The following is an 18408-nucleotide window of genomic DNA, read 5'->3' as shown; positions in this document are numbered from 1 at the left end:
ATCAGCATGCTACAGTTTACACTGCTATATTGAATTTCAATAGTGATCTTGATCAGTTGGATCAAAATTATTTACCAGTAACCTGTGACGAAGGTGTATACGCTATTACACGCGAAGTGCAACTTAGCAATCCAGATAAATTTTTCAATATTGTACTGGTTATGGATGCATTCCATATAGCTAAAATTGTACTATGTTGTTTAGGTAAATATCTTCAAGGAAGTGGAATATCCAATGTGTTTATAGAATTTCAGTGTTTGGGGTAAATGTGCTACAATCGGTTTTACATGGAAAGAATTATGTGAGAGGTGTCAAGGGGATGTTCATGTTGGGAGAAAACATGTTCAGATTGCAGGTGAAATCTTTTTTGGCAGAACATTCCATTGAGTCCTACGCTACAGAGTTTGAAAACTTACAAAACATTCAGCAGAATATTTCTCTGGCATGGGAAAAAAATCAAATCATATAGATGTAGATGGTAATATGGAAAAACTCTTCTCAGACTTTGAGAGGTTTGTCAGCCGAGGAAGGAAAATGTCAGAGCAATTTTTGTACTGGGACAATTTTTTGAAACTCGTCCAACTTCTCAGAAATTTGATTCGTTCAGATAGACGTAGTTCAAGTCTGACGATTAAACCTGTTTTATAGTCGACGTCATGAACTCTGTACGAAAGGTTATGACAAATGAAAGTAAAACGTTTGGTGATGCTGTTTCAACTTTTTCGTCATACATCGGGAGCATCACGAAGAAATGTGGAAGAATAGAGCACATTTTTGACAGTTATCGCAAATTTTCTCCTAAAAAGTCTGAAAGGGTTCAAAGACAAGGTAGCAGCATCGTTATAGATGTGGTCAAAATCTCAGAAGATATTCCATTGCCTGTCCAACTCAGCAGCTTTTGGGGATCTTCAAAGAAACAAACTGATGTTGCAAATACTGATACAGTGACAGCTTCTTTGACTGAAACACCACATAATACCAACCACACTTTTAGTGCCTCTTCATGGTGATGAAGAGGATGATGTAATATTTAACTGTACATCTTTGCAAAGTGGAAAACAGATAAATCACCCAGAATTAAACTGTCTGACAGTAGAGGAAGCTGACTTCAGAATGTTGATTCATTCAAAACATGCATCCCTGTGTGGATTCACTAAATCGTTCTTGTTAGCGCCGACACTGATATAATGGTGTTAGCTTTGTTTCACTATCTTACTCTTCAACGATTTGGTGTTCGGGAACTTTGGGTGCGTACTGGAGTTGGTGATTCTACGCGATTATTATCTGTTAATGATATTCACCGAAAAATAGGTGAAAACTTATGTTCGTTGCTTCCTGCCACCCACGCACTATCTGGATCAGATTATACAAGTAAATTTGGTACCAAAAAATCTGCTCTTTATTGTGCATCTGTAGGGTATTTGGAGAGTTTTGGCGTATCATCTGACTGGATTTATATAGAGCAAAGCCTTAAATCTGCAGAAGAATACTTAGTGCAAGTACTGCAAAAAGGGTCATTCTGTAAAGCTTTAGATGAACTTAGGTTATGACTGTATCATCATGCGAAAAATATTAACACTGATAACTTGCCACCTACTAGCAGAAGTGCTAAGAGTCACTTATTAAGATCATATTTTTACACATACCTACAACGCCATTGTATTGACGATGTTACTGTTGACTTAGATCCTTGTGAATTCGGTTTTGTATGATTGATGATTTGATGCGAGAAAAGAACTTACAGAGATTTCCAGCTGATTTTATTAGAGCATGTAATTGCTTGAAATGTGCCAAATCTTCCTGTACTTGTAGAGCAAATGAAATAACCTGTTGCTCTTTCTTTAAGTGTAATAGTGCGGGTTTGCAACCAAATTGTAACAACCTCTTTCAAGTATAATTTTATTAAGTTCAACAAAAAAATAAAAAAATAGTTATTAAGTTATAGCAGTAGTAAAAATACATTGCTATTCGCCTTAAAAACACTAATTGTAACTTACTGGCCAAATTTTAATTTTTGTTTGTTAAGTATTAACATAAATTTGGGTTTATATGGAGACGAAAGCGCGCGCCTGCCATCTTTGATGACGTCATAGCTAAAAAATGTACGAAATGGCAGATGTCCACATAAGCTCTAAATACTTTTTAGGACACCTACTAAACATTTCTGAAGAAAAATTCTCCGTACTCAATGTTCCTATCGTATTCCTTAACATTTATGAGAGCGAGCGGCCGCCATCTTTGATGATGTCATAACAGGAGAAGTGACCAGGTGTCGGATGTCCACCCGAGTCCAAAATACTTTCTAGGGCACCTACTAAACATTTTTGAAAAGAAACTCTCCCTACTCGAACTTTCCTACAGAAGTGCTGTCAGATCCTGGACTACTACATGTGTGCATATACAAACCTGCTTTGTGTCTCCCCTTTTTTGATCAAAAGTTCATGATGGTTAAAGTTCTGTAATATGTCACCCATTAGTTTATGTTCTTTTTTTTTATGTGCTCTAGCATTAGCGTTTGCAAAAACACTTTACCTTACTTTTTGAAGCAATGCATTTGAATATTTGAATATTTTTTATGAAACATCAAGCATTCTACATGTTAAAAATGAAAGTAGTAACCATCTTTCTTTTACCTGCCATTTTCCATTTCAACCTTAAAAAGTTATTCATGAAATTGATCACTTTATGATTTAATGTTTTCATGAAATTCACTCTTTCAAAATAAATTTCTCTCCTCTAAAACTCCTCTGCACTCCTTTTTATCAAGGAGTGCTTTGAGGCCTTGAAAAAAAATCTGACTATGTCTCCGTGTATTCCTCCCTTAAAAAAACACTTCAGTTTTAGCAAACGTATTATAATAGTTAATGTTTAACTGTTTAAATTACTAATAGGAAATCTAAATTAACAACAAAAATTTATTTCAATGGACATTTTTATTACTCACATATAAAATTTGAAAAGTCTGTGGAAATAATTAGTAGGAATACTGGGCTTGTTTTCGTTTGCTAAGTTCATTTATGTTGATCAAATACAGCCTTAAATCATCCTCAGCATTAAACTTGTTTCAGTACGAGTTATTCCTCAGAGAAGTTTAAATTGAAAATGCTTTTGGGCAATTCCACGAAATTTGGGAACTAGGTGCTAAAAATAAAATCTTAAAACTTTTTTTTGTATGTTCTTAGTATGAGTTGAAGTTTACAAGTTAGTATCTGGTAACTCCTGGTGAACCATTTTTTTCTTGTGAAATAACTTGTTTTATGAGCTCACATTCGAGTGAATTTTCTCTCTGCTAGAAGCAATTTTAAATAAGCATTAGGGCTGAGCGATGTAGAAATTTCTACATCGTGATGCATCGCCAACCTCATATTGCGATGTAGCGATGCATCACGAAATAAGGTTTTTTTTTTTAAAATTATTTATTAAACTTGTTTGAATTTTAAAAAATTATATATCATGCCAGATACGAATCAACAGGTTCCAGCACGAGAAAGAAATTTATTATATTATAAAGCAGTGCTAAAAGCGCAAGTCAGTGAAAAATATTGAAGACAAATTTTTAGATTACAATGAGCCTGTTTTTTCAATGCAAAGGGATGTTAACTCATTCACTCCTTTCAAAATATCATATACTCTTGTGTTAAAAAAAGGTTCCTTGTAATCAGTAGCCGGGGGGGGGGGGATTAACAGGAGTTACCGACCCATGTGACACCGGTGCTAGGAACTCCGCTGCTTGTACCACCAAAATACATGTCAGCATTTTTTGTTGTTATTTTGCTCTTTAAATTTTGCTTTTTTTCTGGCAATTGACTTATGTGATAAACTTACTAGTTCATCAATGTATCCTTTGCCAGTAGATTAAAACATTTGAGCATTTCTTATATTTTTTGGCAGAAAAGAAGGTTTAACTGTTTGCAAGCTAGATTAGATTAATACACTGCTGATTAGCATAAGTGTGAAAAAACTAAGAGATTAAAATGGCAGAAAATCTGGACATTGCAGCAGTATCGATGCATCAGTTTAGAGAAAAATTCTAACCCGGTTTAACGATGTGGGATACACACTGGTTTTTGGTAATACATCGATGCATTGACCAGCCCTAATGAGCATATTTCTATTGTTTCTGTTAACTGATTAAATTTTTTCTAAAAGATTCATTCCATAAGCAGGCATTTATTGTAGTAAGTTTTAAAATTCCTCCTTAAAATATTTGAAAGAAGTTGATTGTTAAATCATTGAATTTTATGTAACATGAGTCATGAAAAATTCAATTATTTAATATTTATAAATTTTAAAGCTTGCAAATTAAAACAATCTTACTGTTTCTTCTGCTCAGTTATGTAACTAAAAAGAAATTATAGGCCAATTTGTTTTTTTTTTTTTTTTAAATATTCTTTTTTGAAAATAATCATATTTATCTTGTTACGTGAGTCACCCGTAATTTGCATCACAGCCAATATAACATAACATTGCCTTCTTAATGGTATATAATGTATCCTAATGCTCTTTTAGGAGCTAATGGGAGGTTAGCCTTTACACACATGCCTATATATGATTAATAATAGTATTGACATTAAGTAGCTCAGTTTTATTTAGTATATTGTTTTATAGTGTTTTAATTATTGCAAGAGTCAATTTTTTTGCCCTCAGATTTCTAATATGTTCCACATGAACGTTTTTGTCTTCTGTAGTTCTAAAGGGCTTTATCTACCAATAAAAAAAGAGTTTTTGAACTAAGGCATCAGTGACAGCAGAATGTCAGAAAAGGTGCCGAAAAGATCGTAATTATAATAACAGAAATATTGTCTCCGGAGGCAGGAGTTATAGGAAGACTAAAAATTGAAAAACTAAAGTTGGATCGAACAATTCAAGATGAGATAAAAAATAAAGACAGAAAACTTTCAAGGGGGAAAAAAGTGACTAAATTCAGACTTCTTGAAGATCGCCTCAACGAGTACACAAATGTGTCAGTACATAAAGAAAGGCACAAGCCAAAGCAAAGCAAAATTTGTTCAACTCGCCTCGTGGCAAAGCTGTAGTTGCAAGAAAGTTATTCAGTAGTAAATGCAATGTAGATTTGTGAAAAAGCTTTCAGTGGCAAGAAAGACTCACCCAAAGAAAATTATTTTTCTCAATTAATTCTAGGCTTAATTTAAGAATTTTATGAAAAGAATGGTTTAACTAGATTACTTTGAGAGTAAAAAGATGTAGGATGGAAAAACTCGAAAAAGCAAGCTCAACACCTCATTTACTCCTATATGAGCTGTTTAAAATCCATTCTTCATCAGTCGTCATTAAGAAAAGTAAATTCTTTGCAGAGACTACTTCCAACAGCCAACAATAATTGCAACCATTATGCAATATTAAATGGGATGTCTGGCGCCACCTGGAATGTAATAGTGCATAGTGACTTGTAAAAGTTACCAGTTGTATCAAGATCAACGTAGAATTTAAATCACTACAATGCAACCAACAGAAAAATACTGGAAGTGGCATGAAAACGTGGAAAAAATATTTTATTCTCTAAGCTGATTCATAAGAAACTCAACTTTTTGTAATCCAAGATGATATTTTACACTTGTACCGCTGCTCTTCCTACAGAATAACTAATTTTTATTAGCTTTAACCTATGCTTTGACATTTATTAATTTTTAATTTGAAATAATTTTTTTTAAAAAAATTATTGTGTCATTTAAATAGGCAGTTAAGCATTAATCTACATTGAAATCAAGTGAAATTGCAGCAAAAGTTACAAAAAAAGATGTTTTGAAATCAGTAATACTTGAACATCGAAGAGTAAAGTGGGAAAAGTAATGTGAGTCACGAAACTGTGTAACAAAAGTCGCACTCAAATTATTGTTTAACGAATCAACAACTGTAAAATAAATGAAATTTTTGTGTATATCCTTACTTAGAAATGTATTTTGTTCCGTGAAATACCTTTTTCAGACATTTTTATTCTGAGCGAGGAGAAGTTATACGTTTTTAGTAATCCAAAATACTTGAGTTCCTTTTTTTTTTGTAATGTGAGTCACGGAGCCAAATTCTGGTTTAATTACCATCTGTTTGTATTAAAATTTGAAATACTGATATCCCTAACTTCTTACTGTATCCCAGATGACTATAAAAAACTTTATTTTTAAGTTGGAGATGATGTCTCTTTAATTTACATGGCATTTACTTTCGCAAAACTTTGTCAAATGGTAATGTGAGTCACGTGGGATTGCCATTGTTCTAGAAAAGTAGGTTGGCATAAATCACAGAAGGTATTTTTCAGCAGTGTTTGCTACTTCTAGGTGTTCTTTTTCAATATTAGTCCAGAATTTTATTTAAAAAATATTGTAATTCTTTAGTTTCAAGGTAGGATCACACAATATTACTCACTTTTGTAATATTGTAAATATAATTTCATATAATTTTTTATATTTCGCTTTGTACCCTTCACGAATTTTCCTCACATGTACCACCAGTTGAGTACCATTGCTGTAACAAGCTATTTGGTTTTTATTTGAATTTTTGCCTAAACTTTGACTACCGAGCAATTACTTTTAGCTTTATGCTTGTAAATAGTAGTTCAAGTAATTCTTTGGACCAAACTGTAAGTAACTAAAAATTTAAAATCTAACCTGTTATGTTGAAGCTATCAGAACAAACTAATGTCTGAAATGAAACATTTTCGCATAAAATAAGTTTTTTTTTCATTACCAAGTTTGTTTTTATGTTTTTTAAGCAAAAATGTTAATAAGCTCTTGATAACTGAAAATTAGACATTTCAGTTTACTACTAATATTTACTGAAACTATAAGTTTGCTTCATAGATTTTTGTTTTACCTGATTTAGTGGATATATTGCCTCTACTAAGTACAGGATTAGAACCTCCAAATTTTATTCAGCGTACTTCAGAGAAAGACTTGTTCGTCATATTTGTACATCCATTACAAAGTGGCTTATTTCAAATAAAATTGCAAGGCCCAGCTGGCAAGTAAGTTTTCATCATTTTTTAATATTTAACTTATTTATCCTTTAAAAAAAATCTGCTAATGATTTATTCCCCCCTTTAAACACATTAAACGTTATTTATAGATAAAGTTGACGACTTTCAATGAGATATTAGTTTCTTCAACCATTTGCACTTGACTGTGGGGGCAGCCCAAACAACTTAAATATTACTACGTACTCACATAAAGGGCACTGTGCCCAATGCAAACTTTTACTTGTGACTTAATAAAGCTTGGCTATCAGGAGTTTGCACGTAGCACACTTTATTTCAAAACCATTTATTTTTTATTAATTCAACTGATTCTAAAAATCTTGTTTTGATCATCAAAATGGTATACATTATTCTTCATAATAATAAGAAAAATCAACAAATTTCTATTGGCAAACAATAAATACACCCCACTCAGGATGAATTTATTTACCGCAAACTCAATTAAAATAAATTATAATGTAATGAAATAAATGTTGCAGACACTAAATTTCGAGTATTTCACACACAGTCATCTCTTTTCTGATAATCAGTTTGTTAACAGTGTGTTACTTTTCTCTGCTATCTTGAGTTGTTTTAACAGTTCTTCTTTGCTGTTTAAATCTAATATGACAAAATTGGAATTATTTCCTTATTTTATAAAACTTGTTCAAAAAATACATCCATATCACCAAAATGTCACTAAACTCGTAAATATGGCACATCTCCTTTCCTCCTTCTCTACGCATTTTAAGGAGTAGACCTGTTTCTGAAATGATTAACAGGCGCCTCATTTCTGTGGTCGAACTTTATTACTAGTGCAGTAGATACAGTTAAAAAAATATTTAGAAAGGGATAAAAAGTGAAGAATATATTGTTAATTTCTTAGTTATTATTATTTTATAGTACAGTATACTCTCAATATCACGAAGTCGAAGGGACAATAAAAAAAATAAATAAAAAAGTAGTTTTTGAGATAACAAGGTCATAATTATAATAAAGTATTATTCTAAAAATTAGTCACAATAGTTAAACATAAGTGGAAACGTGTAATGAAAGTTGAAAAGTCTTAATACAATAACGAAAATTTTAATTTTTTAAACAAGCCAAAAATAAAAGGGAAAAAAGAATAAAAACCAACTTCTAGTGAAGTAGCAGAATGTAGTGGTTTACCACGACTAAACTTTTCAACGATTTGGATTACTAAGTTGCAGAACTGTTTGAAATGAGTTTCAAGCACCCCCGGAACAAAAGAAGTTGGACAAAGGATTGCCCTGTGTCTCTAAAGGGGTTTTGGTTCATCTCATCTTTTTAAAGGAGGTGGAAATAAGGTCAAAAGGTCCAACAACATAGCGTGAGAAGGGGGAGGGGGTAAAGTTTTAGGTAGGTTTTTGGGCTTCTCAGGACTTAAATTTTCTGACACCCCCGGACTCTAGAATGAGACTGACAGTAGATACGCTTCTCCGACTCATTCCTAACCCCTGAGAGAAATGATGAAGGGTGTGAAATTTTTTTAAAAACTTTCCTTGAGCTGCTTTGAGACAATAAACTGCAGTTTTTCTGGAAAATTATGTTTAACTTTGAAAAATATTCGATATAAAGGTTTTGATTAAAACTTATTCGACATAAGAATGAAAAATGACATTAGATATATACATGCAAAATCAAGGGGTTGAATAATTTTTCGTCATATCAAGGTTAGTGATATCAAGAGTATACTATATTTGTAATGAGACTAAAAACATAATTCAGGGATGTGTTGACCAAAACTCGCTTTTGAAGTAATCTTGGGAGCAGGAAAATGGTGAGTTTGGAGCAGGAAAATGGTGAGTTTGGAGCAATAAAACGATGAATTTGGAGCAACCTGGAGCAGTAAAACTGCCAATTTGAAGCAGCTTGCAGCAGCAAAAATTTAAATTTTGCATCAATTTAGAGAAACTATGTATATTTCACACACAGAAATACATGTGACATGATAAAATAATAAAGAGGGATATTAAGGATACAAAAACACCATAACTACTACTACAAATTGAAAGTTTTAAATTTTTTTTGTCGAATATTTTTCACAAAAGACAAGTCCTGTCCTGCTTTACTTTTTTCTTACACTTCTTTTGATTTAAATTTAGTTCACCCATACACTTTGCTTAATACATCACTGCTTTAGTGCACATTTAAGAGTGTTTTGATACCTATTTTTAAAATTTGTTTGCTTTTATGTAACATATTCAAAAAGCACAAAAGAATGGTTGAATTTAAAAACTTGACCTCAACAAGTTACAAGTGAGTTTTAAAGAGCTATTAGATTTTTTTTTTTTTTTTGGTATGTTTAAGTTATTCATTTATATTTGACCTTATTATTATTATTTTATATTATTTATTTATTTATTATTATTATTATTGTTTTGGCATATATGTTTATATACTGAACTACTTGATTAACAAATCTGTAGATCAAGCAAAGGCAACATTAAGACCTTTTATTTTTAACTGTTTGATATTTAATCGCAAAATTAATAATGATATTACAATGAAAAAATAAGATTTTGAGAAATGATGTCACAGAAAAGGAATTTTAAAATACACGTGAAAAAAATATGAAAAAAGAAATAAATAAATAAAGATTTTAAGACAGACTAAGAATATGGAAAAAATGTCTGAATCTGAGAAACTTGAAATGTCTGCATATTCATTACTAGAGCATTAGAATTCTCAGATTTTTCTATCTTTAGTGTCTCCAACCAAAACTAGAGATAAATTTTCTGTCCTAAAATCCTAAGAAACCCAAGATTAAAAACTGGTGAACAATATTAATTTTTACAGATGGCATTCCCTTAAATCAATTTGGATGCAATTGGATTGACATTTTCGAGTGGGCATGGCAAGAAGGCGAATTTACAAATCCTCATATACTGAAAACAAAAAATAACAAAGGTTAAAAATAATGATCAGTGCAAAATTTTTCTAGTCAAAGGATCAAAACCACATAAAAAATTAAAACGATCGTGTTTTTCAAAAGCGGATGCAATCAGATTTTGAAATGCGCAAAAAATCGGGACTAAGCCAAAAAATAGTAAAAACAAGCTCCAAATGCATAAATTTGATGACATTCTGCCAAAACTGCCAAATATGCTGAAGGAACTACAACATTAAATGCAAAATTGTAGTTTTGGCATAGAAAAGTTCATTTGGTGGTCTTTTGGAGCAGTTTGGTGCAGGATCGGCGATTGGCGCAGCAGGCACATCCCTGCATAATTCAAACGTTAAATAGATATAAAGTGCTTGTAATATAATTGACTCTGTTTCATTACATTTTTTCATACATATATATTAACCAATAGTATTAGTTTTGATAAAAAAAAAATTTTTTTCTTCAATATATAGGATGTCAATAGCATTGCCATTAGTTGATGGCATGGTTGTGAGCCGCAGAACATTAGGAACTTTGGTGAGGCAAACAGCTTTGAACATGCTCAGAAGAAAGAGGTTGGATGCAGACAGGTATGTGCTCATTCTTCATTCGAATGAGAACAAAAATTTATTCTCAAGTTAATAGTCTATTACAAAAAAATAAAATAAATAAAAGTCTGGTTCTTGATTCAGTGACATTCTAAGCAGTGGTACCATCTGGTGCAGTGACTACCCTTCTAATTACATATAAATTAAATATGTTGTGAAAAAAACATGTAGTAAGTCAAATTTAAAAGGTGTAAATTTGTGATTTACACAACAGTATTGATTTTGTACAGTCTTAAGATCTTCAGACATAAGCTTGCTCATTAGGGTAACCAATGATACTGTGATACCTCACTAATTTAAAAAAAGAGAGAAAGGAGTATGAAATGAAATGAATGAAAGGGGGGCTCAACCAAACCAAGGACTGCGACCAGAGGCCTATTGTACTAGTCCCCAAACAGAAGTCTTGAAACAGATCAGTAGCTGAAGCAGAATTCAGCAAACACCTAATAGGAATATCATAAATCTTGCATGGTACAAGTAAATGATGACCAAGGTGTTCAAACTTGTAGGTAGAAAACACTTTACAATCACACAGGGTGTGAATAATAGTTTCCTCCTTAAAGAGGTAACCTCTGCAAATTGGATCATTACTGACACCCATTATAGCAAGATGCCGCTTTGAGGTGTAAAGTCCAGACCAAAAGCGTACGAAAGGCGCATCTTATACTATTTTTGTTAAGAAGCCTACTGCATTTTCGGCATGTGATCCTCAGAGAATCAGATCTGTCCTCCTTAGAAAGACAAGCTGAATATGTTCAATGTCATCGCAAGATAACCTCTCAGACGGGAAAGTTTCTCTCACAACAGCCAACTGAAACATATGCACTGCTTGAGCATAGGACTGTGGTTGGCCAGTCCTTACTCTTTGAGATGCAGCAGTTTGTGCAGGGGGAGGAGTTGAAACCTCTGATCGATGACGTTTGGTTTCTCCTACCTTCTCGAGAATGGCTGGCCCAGTGGCTTTCGCGTTCTGTAACAGCCTCCCCTCTCCTGCTTGTGCCTGTTGCATTTTTGTGCATAAATGAGTGCCTCCTGCCCCCCTACTGCAGTGTCAGTGGGTTGCAGATATGCCCCCTCACTTGTTGGTGGGTTGCAGATATGCCCTCTCACCAGTTGGTGGGTTGCAGACCTGCACCCTTCACCTCCTCCAGCAGCAAGGTTGCTAGTTCACTCTTTCAAGCCAGTATCCAGCTCCAAAGGAGCTGGGAACTGGGCGGTGGTAAAAGGTCAACACCCGTACAACCACCCTGTACGAATGCAAGGCAAGTTACGAGGTTTCGCCCGGTTCCTCGAGGGGACCGTTTAGACATCATACAACCCAGATGCCATCCATCCATCAGCACGGTGCCTCACTCCTTAGATTGGGTATCCATTTTAGTAGCCTTTTACGACACGCATGGACTACGTTGGGACTATTCTGCTCCGGTCACTACACGGAGGAGAAAGGTGGACTGTGGGGGAGGAGTGTGGGATTGGAGATTGTGAAGAATATACTGTAATAAAATATAATGGGACATTGTTGTGTGTATGGCGCTCTTCCTGAGAAAATAGTAAAGTTTAAAAAGATGAAGTTTGGTATACAGGTGAAATTTTTGTCGACATTGTGATCTCATAGCTTAATTTTTGATAAATTAATCAGAAAAAAAATATTCATTATCTATATATATAAAAATCTCGTGTCACGATGTTTGTTCGGGGTAAACTCCGAAACTACTGAACCCAATTTTATCAAATTTCATACGTATCTGTAATTTGGTTCAACTTAAAAGATAGGATGGTTTTCATAATTTTTTATTGCTAATAAAATGTTTATTATACATTAATAATGTGTGTTGATTGTTTGGTTCTGTAAATTCTTACTAGATGGCACTGTAAAATGATTCATCCTCAAAAATTTTATTCTTAAGTTAATTAAAATTTACAAATGATACTATGTTACGGATATAAATGGTTATTAAAAATATCGCCGTACAAAGGAGGAGTATAGAGGCCACACTTTTCAAGCTAAATGTCAAATTCTATAATGCAAATTGAAAGTAATAAGCAGCGGGTAGTTCCATACTCACCACTGCTATTAAAAAGTATGAGGCTCATATGAATGTCGAGTTTTGCAGTTCCAGGAAATCCATTAAGTGCATTTTGCCAATACGTTATTAAAGGTTCTAGGTAGATCGCATTTGATGTACGAAATATGGACAAAAATGACGAAATAACACGATGAGAGATGAGTAAATTATATTAGCAGTCAACGAAGCTATCTGGCATAGTTTAATTTTGCCATATTATGAAAGAGTCCCTTCTGTCCAGCATCTTGCTGCACGAAACGAAATCTCGAAAACGACCAACGAGTATATTTTACCGAAGATATTTTCCACAAAGAGCCATCAACCACCAAAAACACTTTTTTTTTACATTGTGTCAGAAAACTATTGTGTTCGGCCGATTCTCAAAATTAAAACTATTTACCAGTGTCCCACTCTATTTTACATGAACTGTAAAAAAATACGAAATGTCACTGATTATTTCCGTGGAACGTGTCGGGATTTCATGGGTCCTCAACAATATCCTTTGAAAATCAAGTATCTGCGTCAAAACGTTTCCTGAATTGCTACAAATATCCTAATTGCAGATTTCTCACTGTTGTGAAAAATATTTTTAACTCCCAGTTTAAAGATTAACTGAGTATGTTTATTAAGTGTATCGGCTTCAGACTGAATTCGTTCCGTCTATAGTGTCAAAGCTCGGCATGAGAGTGAATGAGCCTCTGGGTTCCGTAGCTTTGCAGAAGTCGCTGGTGGGAAAGTATCATGGTACTTGCTTGCAATTCTGTCTTACCTTTCATCGTGCTTGCAGTAATACTTTTGGAGCTTTCTTGGAAAAGTAGAGCTTTTGTATTAAACTTGCCTAAGTTTTCTCTGCAGAGGGGGGGGGGGGGTCCTGAAGCACGACTGGCGTTTATCCAGGGAGATTACTGAATTCTTCAAAAAGATTTTAGGATTTTTAATGAGTTTTAGTGATGAATTGACTTTAATACCTTCGTCATGGCCCGTCCAAATTGACGTAACTAACGATGGGAGCAAGTGAGTCGCTGGATTCCATAATTTTTCAAGAGTAACAAACAAGTGAAATTCTTTGTGCATGCTTGCAAGTCCTTCTTAGCAGTGGTATGGTTTAGGATTATTATTTTGGTACTTTCTCGGTGAGATGAAAACTGTGCCTTTGTTACTTAGTTACATTTGTTACTTAGGTTAACTTGGAAGGTTTTAGTGAAATTATTGTTTAAAATCGGAGAGGTTTCGGAATTTCTCAGAAAGATTTCAGGATAATTTTAGGAAGGTTTCTGACTTTAATTGGAAAACGTCCCTACTTTTTGAAAAGAATGTTACTGGCAGAAATTGGGCCTATTCGCTGCCAATAATTTTTCAGGGCGATTCTTAATTGTTTTGACAGTGTTGAATAAAATCAGAAAATCCTGGAAGCCATGTAAACAAAGAATACAACATTCATCAATCTCTGGCATAATTAAAGCCAAGACATTGGAACCAAAACTCCATCCAAAACAAAACTGTGAATCCAAATCAAAGTGAATATTTTTTTTTGCATTTGTTTTCGGTAAACATTCCCGAACAGACAGGAATATTTGCAGACCTTTAATTGTCGAGTGTTTAATCCTTATTACGATGCATGTTGCAAATTGTATTTATTGGTCGCACACAGTCATTGGAAGTTGACATTTTCTAGCGCAGGTTTTACATAACACGAAACAGTATTCGTCAACTGTTTAAAACAATTTTGATGACATAATATGCAACACAATCATCATTTCTGTGCGGATCCTATATAAATTTTATGCTTAAACATATACTCCATGGAGTTAAACAAGCACACCGATGTCAAAATTTAGAATTTACACTAGAGATGTATAATGAAGCTCTAATGTTGATTGAAGATTTACTCATTTTATTTTCAAATTCGTTATTTAGCCATTATGGTGTGCGATCACCAGATCAATTGGCCACCAACTTAGTTAACACTGATTTGCAATGAGAAAAAAACAGTGCAATGACGCTGTCTTAGCTACAATTATTGCGAAAAATGAGCCATTACTGACCTTTGAAACTGAACAAGGCTATAGAGTTCTCGATGGAAACAAAGCCATAAACATTCTAACGGAATTTTTAAATTCTCTGGATACACCAGGAATGCGATTACACGATTTCCTGTTGAAAATTGGTTCACCAATTATTCTTTTTCCCAATTTAAACCCATCTTGATTATGCAACGGTACACGTTTCTTAATTAAAAGTCAACAATTTTGACGGGAAAGTTTACTGGGGAAATGTTTGTGTTGCCATGTAATCCATTAATAGCGTCATTATTTTCAAACACATTTGGAAGGCTTCAATTTCCAATTCGTTTAGCTTTTACAAGGACCATAAATAGAGCTGAAGACCAAACAATGTCTACTTTCAGTTTGGACATGAAACATACATGTTTCTCTTATGGGCAACCATACATCCCCCTACACACAAATGGGAAAGCTATCATAGCTTTTGTATTAGCAAAAGACAGGTTAAGCGAGATCATTGTGCACAACTTAGTGCTTAGATAATTTTCAGTTTTCAAATAATAGAAAAAATAATTCTAAGTCAATGTTATCTACCTCATTGATAAAATTTCATTTTTATATGTTTTTAATTTAGTTAACGTATTTTTAAAGAAGTTATTGATTACGAACTATAGATAAATTGAGATGAATATGATTTAGTGTACATTCTAAAAGTGTATGTTGGTTTATGTTTAATTTCTACGTTCTGATATATTAAAATAATTTTCGATATTTACTATCACTTTCAAGTTATTTTGCTTTTATTTTTGGCCGAAGTCATACTTGCAAAATTCACTAAGCGTAAGTATAGTGCTTTAACCATTAAAACTTTAGTAAGTACTTACTAAATTCAATAATTACTTAGTTAATCCTAACATGTACATTATCAATCTCATTTGTTTTAAAATTGGCTCGATTTTTTAAAGCTTTACTAAAAATATTAATTAGATTCCATCAAAATATTGTGTAAAAGAATATTTTAATCCAACTACTTCGCCACAGCAACGCGTGGCGGGGTCAGCTAGTCTTATTATGTAATTTTCGGAAAAAATTTAGCCCCACAGATCCTGTACTAATTGTGTCACAGAAATATTTTTATATTCAAGTGTTAAAAATTTCATTTCATTCATGATGAAAAAAAATTTTTTGGAAACTAATTTTTGTATTTTTTATGAATTTTTGAGAAAAGCTTTATTTTGTATTTTTGCTAAACTCATCCCACAAAAAGTATAAAAACCTTGTGAAAACATTTTGCCCTCTTCAGAAATTTTTCTGCCACTGACGTCTCAGCATAGATTTCAATTAGATATTGAAGCAATCGAATCATAATCACTACAATGTTAATCCATATTTTTTTGAATTACTTATTACTACTTACTATCTGTATTTTTTAATTTAAAAAATATAAAAAAAATTGCATGTTTCTTATAACTTTTTTTGTTTTCATTCTATTATGCAGTTCTTTTTTGTAACAATTTTTTATTTTAAGTTTTTTTTTAAATTACATTCTAGATAAATAAAAAAGATGGTTTTTTTTTCTTTTGTTTTTTTTGCTTGTTGCCAAGTTGTGCGTTTAGATTTATTATGTTTTTATTAGCAATGTTTTGATTTTTTGTCACAGCCATGCAGTGGCTTTCGTCGGTGCTAAAGCTTTTCTTGAATACTACAGGGCACACGGATACACCCTTCTTTTTGTGCTATTTTAATTAAATAAATGATAGTTTTCTGCATGATTTTGGTTTTTCCTAGGGAATAGGATCAGCAGTTAGGTTAAAATTAATAGAGATAAGTATAGATCTATAAATATGGAGGTAGTTATGCATAGATCATACAGATAAATACAAATAGATATATATATATATAGATGTACGGTAAAACACATAGAAAATATTTGATTTAAAGAAATTATATTTAGATGTAGATTGATAAATGCAGCCAAAAAAAAACTTTTTTAAGCAGCTGCAGACGGCGGCAATTTTGGCTTGAAAAGTGAACTGCATAATTAACCACTTGCGACTAGTATTGTAATAATTAGCTTAATACACATATTTTTATAATACAGTAGAAGACCGTTATAACGCACACCTTGGGACCAGGGCTTTTGCGTTATACAGGTTTTTGCATTATATAGATCATTTCACAAATTTTGAAACTAACATTCAGAACATATCTATATATTAGCACTTTATATTGAGTTTTATCTGCAATGAGTATTAAAGCACCAATATTACAATTAGTTATTCACAAATAAATATGTTTCACAATCAAATGAAAGTGCATTATCCTGCACTTTTGCTAGCTTCATGGCTCGCATAACAGCTGCATTTTCAAGAGCCATCTGCTATTTTCTGTTTACTAAGAGTACAAATTTTAAATTTAAAAGCTTTGCATTAAGGTGGAAAGATGAAAAACTTGCAAAATTTAATTTGCCTAACCATTTTTATGCTTGCAAAGCAAAACAGAGGGATTTTTTTAAGCTTCCAAAACCTATTGTTTACTTCTGCAAAGTTGTGCGTTTTATAGAGAATTGCACTATATAGGTCGGCGTTATAATGGTCTTCTACTGTAGTATGTCTTTGTGTTTAATGCATATATTCTGCATGAATAATAAAATCTTTTCATGTATTGCAGCTGCCAGCCTCCACATGTGAGAAGAAAGTTAAAGATTCAGGAAGTAATCAATCGTTACCACAAGAAGTTATCAGAGTCTGAATTTATTTCATCTTTATTCCAACCCTCTTCTTTGAGCAAAATTTAATAAGTCATTTTAATGGATGGATTTACACAAAAATTGGATAATTTGCATTCCAGAACTTTCAAATTGAAGAGATCATGTAATTTACAAATTCTTAAAATTTTTGCCATGTAAAGGTGAATAGTTTGTAATCATAACAAATTTATGTAAAGTATTTATTGTTTGTTATATTTGTTGTATCATTTATTGATATGATAAAATTAGCTATAAGTTTTAACATACCTAGCACAAGTGACACCTTGGTCAAACAAATACATACGTACGTATACATATATACTTATAAAAAATACATACATACTTGTGTACGTATGTGTACATACTAATGTACACAAACATTCATACATCCTTTTGTACGTATACATACATGCAAACTAGGGTGTCGCAAACAAAATGAACTTTGATTTTTCCAGTCACACATCTTCTTATAATTTTCCTTTTGTGTCAAAACAACTGTAAGAAAACTTTCATATAATTTGAGCAACGGCAATCCGTGTGGACCAGCACATGTGCTAGGCGGAATTAGAATTTTTTTATTCCCCAGAAATTTGAGATTTTACGTTGATAAAAAGCTACCCCTATAGCCCCACATGGACCATAAAAATACAGTAACCCCTCATTATATCGCACTTATCGGGGGACAGAGAAAAAGCGTGATATATCCGAAAGCACGATATAACCGAAATCATTAAAAATACAGTGAAATCCCGTTACAACGAACTCCGAGGGACCGACAAAATATTTCGTTGTAACGAAATATTCGTTGTAACAGAATTTACTTAAAATTTTCTTTATTTTTGTAAAAGCGTTAATTTTGCAACTCTGTACTCTAATATAATTAAATCTGCAATATTTATCGTAACTAACGATCGCAAATTTTATCAAACACATTATTTATTCTGAAAAAACAAAGAGTAAAATATTTTTTAACACTGACCTTTTATTTATCGGTTGTCTTTACAAAAAATCTGTTTTTTTTTTTGCACGAGAGATTTCGTCCCAGAGGACACTACAAAAGATTCCAGTTTATGAATGTGGGAAAAAATTAAGTCAGGTACATCGCTC

At 32.8% G+C, this 18408-nt stretch overlaps 1 protein-coding gene across 3 annotated transcripts in view; it reads left to right on the top strand.

Moving 5' to 3' along the window:
• Positions 1-17563, top strand: part of LOC129219983 (ral GTPase-activating protein subunit beta-like) — a 91278-nt gene extending 73715 nt beyond the window's left edge. For all 3 annotated transcript variants that reach the window (XM_054854307.1, XM_054854306.1, XM_054854305.1), the window contains 3 exons: positions 6838-6979; positions 10349-10465; positions 17223-17563. In XM_054854307.1, coding sequence (XP_054710282.1) covers positions 6838-6979; positions 10349-10465; positions 17223-17349 — 386 coding nt within the window. In that variant the 3' untranslated portion in view covers positions 17350-17563. The remainder of the gene's footprint in view (positions 1-6837; positions 6980-10348; positions 10466-17222) is intronic.
• Positions 17564-18408: the final 845 nt, after the last annotated feature.

Source organism: Uloborus diversus, chromosome 4, assembly GCF_026930045.1.
Source record: "Uloborus diversus isolate 005 chromosome 4, Udiv.v.3.1, whole genome shotgun sequence".
Taxonomy (NCBI): Eukaryota; Metazoa; Arthropoda; class Arachnida; order Araneae; family Uloboridae; genus Uloborus; species Uloborus diversus.
This window is presented reverse-complemented; position numbering and strand designations above follow the sequence as displayed.